Here is a 9,719-nt window from a genome sequence, read left to right as displayed (position 1 = left end):
TAGATTAGGTACATATTCGATTAAATCTTATTTTATTAACTGTAAAGATAAATTTGTAAATTGATAACACAAGCAACAAGTTTAATAGGTATTCAGTCTATAAATCCACCTGCTACAACAGCCGCCGTCAGTCCGTCATAATTTTGTGCTCGAAATTAATGTTAGAAATTGTCCGATAGATCGTGTTCGATGCTACGATGTTGGGCAATGAATATGGTTCTCAATGCAAATTAATTTAATCTGAGTATTTAAGAGACGCGTAGCGCAGGCCACTGACGAAGTGGACCACCGATCTAACCAACGCAGGGAACCGTTGAGTAGGGCAGCACCCGACGACTCGTTGTGGAAATCCTGAGCTCAGGCAATAAATACCTCTTCCAGCTGATACAGCTTTCGTACTTTTACACACCAATCACACCGTATTTTTCTTATTGACACCGATGATATCGATCCCCAGAGATTGATGTCTTAAGATTAAATAAATACATCACATCACATAAACTCGTCGTCATTAGAAATTGCGAACTATGTAAACAAACAATGTGACTTTGTTTTGTCACTGTTTAGAGTCAACTACTTATTAAAATAAATAAAAGTAGTAGTAGTAGGTAATTGAGAACTATAGATATTGTAGACATAATGAGAACATTGTATTAATTAATATCGACATGATACCAAGCAAATACCACAATAATGCATAGAGAAATTTATGCATTTGTAACTAGATAGGTGAGGCAAGACCAATTAGAGTTATCTGCAGTGACAGTGCTACCACCTATTAAATAATATTATCTGACACCAGAACAATAGAATGTAAGTGTAATTATTTAGCGGCGCCAGCGGCCGATAACGTGATGTATTATTTTGTAGCACAATTAGTGTGTCCTTTTTGGTGCGGAGTACATGCTTAAAAGAATTTTGCGGTGGATGGTATACATTGGTTTGTTTTAGGAAAAAAATAGGATTTTCCTGGAAAAGAGAATTAAACTTAAGCATCTTTTTATGTTTCGAGAGGTGGACAGAAAAACAAACATATGTAAAGAAAAAGAGGACGTATGAACCCAATCCGATGGACCAACTGAATCAGCAAACCCTTACTGCTAAAATACAAGAACCCTGTACCTTTGTCACCATGAGTGATGAAAATAGGCGAAAAATCATTAAAGTGTTATAATAATGCTGACCACACTTTAAAACTTTTTTTATACACACTTGAGAATTTGAGGCTGAGTCAACCTGAAATCTGATACTAGATCGACTATAACACATTATGTATACATGTACTTATTCAATTAAAAAAAATATCTTAATAAAGAGGAATTAAACCATCTATGGACACATATTTCGCAAATCTGTCGTCTCGATCAAGTTGACCACGAACCATAGACCGCCGTACCGCAGTTTGGTGCCACCCGATACAATATTATAGTCGATTATAAAAGAGATAGCACGCGTGCCATAGTATGGCGGGTACATAGAGAAAACAAATACCTATATGTAGAGATAGGTTAAATCTACCAGGTATGTGGTATTTTGTGCCAAGTACCCTACTCCCTATAGTTGCTAAAAATCCTCCCTTAGAAATTTCAGAAAGAAGGAATTAAATTAGCAATGAGAATGAAAATCTAAATAGCCAGCTTAGCATCTCGATCAAGTAGCCCACGCACCAGTTCCGCTGTTTATTGTCTCTCGATATAATATTATTGTCGACCACAAGGTAGATAACACGCAAGCCAGACATCCATGGCATGCGTGTTAACTATCCTTTTGGTTTTGAGGATGGGTTACTTTTCTTAATACTACCTATAGGTAAAATATCATCATATCTTCTGGAAAACATCCATTGTTTTATAATTTCCTCTCTTAACGATTTCCCCGCATCGTTCCTGCGCTACCCGTAGGTACTTCTACCCAAGGTTTTCTATGATTTGGCCAATTATGCAAGTCGTGGGTCGCCAACGCAACGCTTCGTGTTCCGCTATACGAACCTCACGTGCCAAAAGTTCGTTTAGCCTTTTGTATACGTATAGATAGGTATAAGCAGTGTGTTGTTATGCAAAATGGTAAAGTGAAACAATTGGGTCAATATGAGAAACTAAAGACTTAAATGCGCCAAACGAACAACCATTTTAGGAATTCTAGTCTAAACGACGTCTCTGCCATACCTTTTCGATCTACTAATGCTGAAAATGTGAAGCGTAAATAATATATGGTTATAGTTCTACTTCGCCAAACTATTCACAAACTATTCTACATTTATCTGTAGGTACGTGGTCTCTAGAATGTTCAGAACCCAAGATTCGTAAGAACTATGAATAATCTAAAGAAAACTAATACCGGTTCACCCGCAGCGTGACCAGTAAGTTTTATAATAACAACCATGAGCGCAAGCTGCGCAAGATTTGGAGCTATCTTTCCTGACAGGCGGTAATTACTGCAAAACTTCTCCACGAATCTAAAACGACGTATCTCTATATACGACATAGCTAATTGGTCAAATTAAAACCTTAAATCAACGAGATAAGGCCTACATGTCTTCTTCTCTACGAGTTTCAAACACAAATATGTCGTTTAATGCATTAAACGGCAGCATTGTTCGGCTGACTCACGATTTGGCAACGGGCTTTACCATTGTTAATTGTTTCTATTACCTTTATCTGGACTATTTTAGAATTGCATTGTTATTGCATTTGCGGATGCATTCGAATTATTGGTATATATTTGCCTGCAGGTCAACTGTCGGTGCGGAATTGTCTCAATACTATCGGCAATCGCCGTGTAATCTTTTGCAATGAAGGTTAATTAAGGAACAAACAATGCCTCAAATATTTTTCAATTTTAACATTTCGAAAGGGTTGTAAGAGTTCATTGAGTAATTGAGCCCTAGGAGGCAATATCTAAGTTGTTTTGTTTTTTATTGTTACCTAAGGGCCAGTACAGACGGACTGCAACCCGAATGTAAATTGTATGGGAACTCCACGCCGACGATACAGTTGGCGTGCAGACGGGGTGCAGTTCCCATACGAGTCGCAGTCGAGTTGCAGTCCGTCTGTATCGGCTCTAAATAGGTACTTGTAGAAATGTTTTTCATGTGAAACAATACTTTTCGATGTGTTATGACTATTATGAATTTATGAGTAATATTTTACATAAGTTAACTTATATCTGGGTATGATTATAAGCAGCACCCTGTGCTTAAATAGTTGGCCCTCGCTTCAATTTGTTATACTAGTTATGTTATTAGGTATACCTATCTTGAAAATATTTATAACACGAGGTGCTTTTACCTACCTAAGAAGTAGTTAGTTCGGGCACGCGGGTACGTAGGTCACGGCAGGCGTGCCTGCCTCACTCCGCGATTTCGTCGCTTTGCTACAGGTAGCTAAAAGTATATCCATTCCACACCAATTTTGGTGGCTAGCCATAAGCCGCGCGTGGCGCTGTCGCCATCTAGCGGCCATATCTGTGCTGATCATAACAGACGCATTTTGTTAGAGAGTGAGTCTTCTGTACCTAGTACTATTATTTATTCTGTGGTCACGGCTCAAGCTCGGCTAAGAGTAAATGTCGTCCTTCAGTCGCATTCCTAATTTAACACCTTTCAGTCGTTAAGATTTTTACTGCCAATAAACTATTCGTGTAACTGACCAACTAATTGGTCATTTGGCTGCGCTTATTAGTTCTGCAGGTCTATTGGTTGTAGGTGCGGGTGTCAACGGTAGTTTATTATATTTTATATACGAGTGACGTATATCTGTCAGGTAATCAGAAATGACCTTTTCCTGCTTTATTATTGACAGATTCCAATACCTACTGTGCCTACTAAATAATTGCATAAGAACAAAACAGATCTATTAACTGTATTTTAATAAATCATAATCAATTGCCGTATCTATGTATAGACAGCCTGATAGCACATTTCCATTTAAAATTTGGAAAAGGTGAATCAGCAATTCTTGTATATTTATTTATTTGTTTATATCTATATTTCTGGGATCTCGAAAACGGCTCTAACGATTTCGATGAAATTTGTTATATAGGGGTTTTCGGGGGCGAAAAATCGATCTAGCTAGTCTTATCTCTGGGAAAACGCGCATTTTTGAGTTTTTATATGTCGCCCAGATAATAAAATATTCGGAGCTACAATCTTTATCAAAGGGCCACCCCACACTTAGCGTTTCCAGAGCGTCGACGCCTAGTCAGCCAGCGCTATAATGGCATCGCTGCGCAGTTGCGCCGATGTTGCGTCGAGCAACAGCTATAGAGTTGACTGGGTGGCCCAAACTCTCCTTTATTCTTCGTGCCTTGTTCTGTCTGATTACCTACCTACTTTTTAAATTCCATCCTGTATTCAGGTAAAATGAGAGTGGCTGTAATTTTCTTGGTGCTATTCTACATTGGACGAGGAGATGGGTATAATGTCGGTGCCGGACGTAAGTATAATATAATACCTAAGTACTCCTACACTTTATATATTATTCTAAACTAGCGACCCGCCCCGGCTTCGCACGGGTTAACTCCCCACCACGCATACATAAATGTTCCTTTTGAATCAAAAAACCGCATCAAAATCCGTTGCGTAGTTTTAAAGATCTAAGCTTACATAGGGACAGACATACAGCGGGAAGCGACTTTGTTTTATACTATGTAGTGACTTTACAGATCATACCACCTCTAAAGTGTCATTCAATAGAACTTGCTAACTATGTAAACAAAAGTTACTAGTAAATTGACATTCAGTGTCAATTTTAGTATGGCGGTATGTTTACATAGCAAGTTCTATTGAATGACGCTTTACAAAGACATTAATACCATTAACCTTTTCGACGCCGTGTCAAACACAAAAGCTGTCCCTCAGACGCCACGTCACCGAAGTCTATGTTGCTCCACAGAGCAATCTATGGCCGATTAATACGTCTTTGGCGTTGGACCTGCGGTGCGTATATATCGGTCATTGGCGTCCAAAAGGTTAATGCCTTTGTAGAGGTGGGTGAACCTAAGATGTACTTAATATATCTAGGGCAAAAGTAAGTAACCAGCGAATACACTTTAATTTTGTTGGCTTTTTCTTACCTCAGCAACTTTTATAAAAGCTACCAAAGCTTACCAGAAGCGTGCGAATCTTTCCATTCCTTCCTCTTTACAAGCTTTTACTCGTATTTAACTTGCAATGTTGGTTTTTAATATGTTTGTTCGGGTCAAAGCTTGCAAGCTAAATTAGACCCACTTCCCATTAATATGTAAGTTGGGTGACAATGCAATATTATGGTAGGTACCATCGAACTAATCGGATGATGGACACATGTGATAAAACAACGCAACCTAGTTGTGTTTGGGTTTGTTGGAATTATCTCGATATTAGTTTCAGTTTTCCGTTGAAAAACAGTCATATCAAAAATGAAATTTTTGTCAAAAACTTATTGTTTACTTATACACGTCTGAGTATTATACCTAGTAGGTTATACAAATTCTATTGAATTCTTCAACTTTTGATAAGTATAAAAAATTTAGTATCGCTCGCAGACTATAAAAATTATCTAACATTCTGTCGAAGTCCCCATATTTACATGTTATAACCAAAACCATTATTCCATCAGTTAACGTCCGTTTCGCCCAAATGCTGCCCACCGACAACAAATACCAAGTGCTCCGCGAAGAGATGGTAAAAGCCAACACTAAGAACATGGTGTACCATTGCCGAGCCGACAAGAGCGACTGTGATACCGCGTTGGCGAAGATGAGGTATAAGGCCAGCAAGCATTTTTATGCTTTGGCGAAGGCTGTGGTGGACTATGTGAAGAATAAGCGACAGGCGCGGCCGACTGGCTATGTTGGTAAGTGCTTTATGACATATTTAACTCGAGAGTACTTATAGGAATAAGTTTGGGATAAATCGCTTTCAATCCCTTTCATAAATTAGAACGACAAAGTGTACAACGAAACAAGTATACAACGTACGAGTATAAGTTAGACCTCCGGCCTAGCCAAGCGGACAATCGCTATCGCTTCGACAACGAAACGCTTTGTGGCCAGGCCGCGTAGCCAAAGTGCAAATCGCTTACGCTCCGTAGCGATCGAAACGCTACTGTCACTGTCGCACTAATATGGAAGAGTTATAGAGAGGCACAAAGCGTTTCGTTGTCGAAGCGATAGCGATTGTAACCTTGGCTAGGCCGGCTGTTATATTTCAAACAAAAATATTTAAAGCATAGGTACTCGTACCTACATTTACAGCAGTAATGATTTGTTTAATTGATATCATCATTCTCAAAAACTTCATAAAAATAAATAATCATTAATGGAAATGAATTATAGGGCAGTCTTACTCAAATCAACAAGTCCTGTTTTGGGATTATTAAAGACTAGGTAATAGGTACTTAATCAACTTATTAACTCCCTTACCGGAATTTGAACCTCGGGTCTCACAGGCGCTACCTTGGCACTCCAGCTAGGCTAAGACGCCGTTAAAAAGACATGGAGACCAAAGTAGCCTCACCTTGTGGCAGGTTTATTGAACAACCCATGTCACTGTTACAGGCACGGCAACGTTCTGCCAGGACAACATCTGCGTCCCCGACACGGACCCACCGATCGTGTTCGGAGGCTGCTACGCACTGATATCCTGCGGTGGCAACAATACTTGGCACCTGGACCCTGTCATCTATAAGGGGAAGAAGAACAGATTCTACTAAGAGAATGTCTACGTTAACAATAAACTATATATTATTATATATTTGTTGTCTTCACCATTAAAACCGTTCGTCAACGATAATATAGCGGCGGCAGCTGTCATCCCATAAAGAACTGACAAACGTATCGTATAAGCAGCTAGATGACGTTCATAGAAGGTTTGGTGCAACTGACCTTAAATAAAAATAAAATAAACTAAGCTAGACCGGCGGACCACACCTAGAGTTGTGCCGTTTTTGAGAACGTTCTCCGTTTACTATGGGGAATATTCTCGAGCGAAAACGTTCCCGATACAAAACCGAGAACTTTATTACAACTCTAACCACACCCCCGACTGTAAGATTGGAGGGTTGAGGAGCCGAACTGCGCTTACGACCTCCAGGTACTCGGAGCGAGAAACGCCTTCTTGCGAGAGTTGCGAGGCCGAGCGGCCGAGCTGCAGGAGGCCGGGCCCATGGAAAATATTTGACTTCGGCACAGAATAAATAATAGTACTAAGTACAGAAGACTCACTCTCTAACAAAACGCGTCTGTTACGGTCAGCACAGATATGGCCGCTAGGTGGCGACAGCGCCACGCGCGGCTTATGGCTTTCACCAAAATTGGGGCCGAACGGATGTACTTTTAGCTACCTGTAGCAAAGCGACGAAATCGCGGAGTGAGACACGCCTGACTTCGGGAAGATTAGCGAATGACCTTACCACTTTAATCTTTTATTATTCCAAATTATCAATAGACGTGCGCGTCATAATCGTGCCAAGCACATAATAAACTCCTCTCAACCTCTTGAGAATTCTAGTCGTGAACTTGCCTAATCAAACCGAACCGATTAAATAAGACACAATAAAACTACACCTCACACCTGTTGTATTGTACTGCAACAATGCCTACTGCGATCATTGTCCAAGATTTAGATAACAGCTCTTATTCCATCGCTTACAACGCTGTGCCTCCGTTAATCCAGTATAATTCTAACTTCAAGAATCACACAACTATACCTAATTAGAGATTACACAAATACTGGTTTACCCAAGGCAATGCGACGGGAATAACATTAAAGAGCTCTATAAGAGCTGTATCCAAATCAAGCACATTGGTTATGCTAGTCCGCTGACTGAAAATGAAGGTGATAGGTTGTCTGGTGCTGCAGGCGATGTACGTCGCGGGTGTGATAAGGAAAAGTGCTTTAATGAACAAGTGAGTAAAATATTGATACAATTTATATCAAGAGTGTTAAAGTTGTCTGTCAATAACAGTAGAGACAATTTTTGGTTAGAGTCGATTTTCCCTCCCCGGCCAGTTGAGTGATTGTTTTGCGAAGTGTAAAAAATACGGCAGTAGAAGACTTTAGATTTGCAAATATCATGCAAGTAGTAGGCATGTAAGTATTCGTAGTCGCGTCCCATACGGTTTTTCGGTAAGTTTGCAGTGGCTTAACACACACACAATTACAGCTAGTTTGTCAAATAATCAAAAAACGTCTGTGGTCAGAATTAAGACATTAATCATTCTGTCTTTAAGACATCAATGTAATTTTTCAATCTTGATAGAAGAATTTAGAATCTCATTTTCAATGCTTTTTATTACGATTTGTTTATTCACAATTTGTGCGAATAGGTACAAGAACCATCTTAGATGGGTAATATGTTATTACTACCGAGACAGCGGAATCTAACTATTGGTACCATACAATAAATATTATAGGGACATTCTTTGTACAAATTGACTAAGTCCCACGGTAAGCTCAAGAAGGCTTATGATGTGGATAGGCACTGAGACAACCCAAAGGACAAGTTGGTGGGGAGTCAAATAGAGTTAACAAACCCAAATTTTAAAAAAACAAGCTAATTATTGTTAATATCGAGTGACAAATAAAATTATATTTTTTCTTCTAGTTTCAAAATAGGTAGTTTTTTTTTATACCACATCGGTGGCAAACAAGCATACGGGCCGCCTGATGATAAGCAGTCACCGTAGCCTATGGACGCCTGCAACTCCAGAGGTGTTACATGCGAGTTGCCGACCTTTTTAAAAACCTGTACACTCCTTTTTTGAAGAACCCCATACGTAGACCCTTTTATCAGATAAATCTTAATTTTCCTACAGATTGATCAATGTAAAGCCGGTGGGCCCTCTCGCAGTCAAAAAATTCGTGCCGCTGACGGAGATCCCTCCTCCCAAGGGCGCTCACGTCCACCCAGACGGGCGCCGCCATCTTGAAGACTGCACGCCGACACCGTGGTCCCACAACGTGGTCGATGAAGTCACGGTCAACATCATTGGAGACTACTATGACGACCAAAACGAGATGACGGTGGCTACGGTTATCATACCAGATCATATTGACAGTAAGGACTTGTTCTAAAGACAATGTGTTATCTCAATTGGCATTCCCGAAATCGGCAATATTCTTAAACACTTTGTTTGTTTACTCCGTGTTTTTTGAAAGTCCGTTAATTTTAAGGGTGCATTCCTAAGGTTACCTTAAATAAAAATTAAGGGTAAGTAGGTTTGTTCAGGATTTAAAAGTATCTACGGTTTAGGAACGTAGTTCTCAGACAATTAGCATCAATATGTCGTCACAGCTGTACATATCTGAATATAACACTCATTATTTTTCCCCAGAAAAACATTTCGAAGTGACGACCCAAGTCCCGTACTTCACAGTCGGCACTATAGATGCTTTAGGCTTCCACCCCACCAAACCTCCTGCGCTGAACGACTGCGAGAAAATCTACCAGGACCACATGAACGAGCAGTACTCCGATGGGGTCAGTAGCAGCGACTACTCCGAGGAATCGCTCGAGATGGCCCGAGTGCCGGCCGAGGCAATGGATCCTCTGCAGCCACCTATGGATGTCTATGACGACAAAGTTTACCAAGATCCAGGCCAAATTAATTAATTTGGCCATTATTCTTGCTCTGAAGTGAATTCTCACTTACGTATCACACGTGGGTGATTTCGCAAAAAAAACCGCCGTGGTTTATTATATTTTAAATCCAATTTTAGATTCGGTTGAGAGGAATGT

General features: G+C 40.0%; 2 protein-coding genes across 2 annotated transcripts; both read left to right on the top strand.

Moving 5' to 3' along the window:
* The first annotated feature begins 3,627 nt into the window (after window positions 1-3,627).
* Window positions 3,628-6,721, top strand: LOC134650673 (uncharacterized). Its single transcript, XM_063505607.1, has 4 exons — window positions 3,628-3,761; window positions 4,356-4,433; window positions 5,598-5,834; window positions 6,538-6,721. Exons 2-4 carry the CDS (start codon window positions 4,361-4,363, stop codon window positions 6,690-6,692), a joined length of 465 nt encoding a protein of 154 aa, XP_063361677.1. The 5' UTR covers window positions 3,628-3,761; window positions 4,356-4,360; the 3' UTR covers window positions 6,693-6,721.
* Window positions 6,722-7,748: 1,027 nt separating this feature from the next.
* Window positions 7,749-9,625, top strand: LOC134650672 (uncharacterized). The gene is made up of 3 exons (XM_063505606.1): window positions 7,749-7,887; window positions 8,797-9,038; window positions 9,316-9,625. The coding sequence occupies exons 1-3, from the start codon at window positions 7,811-7,813 to the stop codon at window positions 9,591-9,593; spliced, it is 597 nt and encodes a 198-aa protein (XP_063361676.1). The 5' UTR covers window positions 7,749-7,810; the 3' UTR covers window positions 9,594-9,625.
* Window positions 9,626-9,719: the final 94 nt, after the last annotated feature.

This window comes from Cydia amplana, chromosome 9 (genome assembly GCF_948474715.1).
Source record: "Cydia amplana chromosome 9, ilCydAmpl1.1, whole genome shotgun sequence".
Lineage (NCBI taxonomy): Eukaryota > Metazoa > Arthropoda > Insecta > Lepidoptera > Tortricidae > Cydia > Cydia amplana.
This window is presented reverse-complemented; position numbering and strand designations above follow the sequence as displayed.

Bases quoted from the DNA above. Each gene is read 5' to 3' on its own strand.
- LOC134650673 (XM_063505607.1), top strand. From the start codon at position 4,361: ATGAGAGTGGCTGTAATTTTCTTGGTGCTATTCTACATTGGACGAGGA. The intron at 4,434-5,597 runs GTAAGTATAATA...TTATTCCATCAG, and splicing joins GTATAATGTCGGTGCCGGAC to TTAACGTCCGTTTCGCCCAA. The intron at 5,835-6,537 runs GTAAGTGCTTTA...TCACTGTTACAG, and splicing joins GCGGCCGACTGGCTATGTTG to GCACGGCAACGTTCTGCCAG.
- LOC134650672 (XM_063505606.1), top strand. From the start codon at position 7,811: ATGAAGGTGATAGGTTGTCTGGTGCTGCAGGCGATGTACGTCGCGGGT. The intron at 7,888-8,796 runs GTGAGTAAAATA...ATTTTCCTACAG, and splicing joins AAAAGTGCTTTAATGAACAA to ATTGATCAATGTAAAGCCGG. The intron at 9,039-9,315 runs GTAAGGACTTGT...ATTTTTCCCCAG, and splicing joins CATACCAGATCATATTGACA to AAAAACATTTCGAAGTGACG.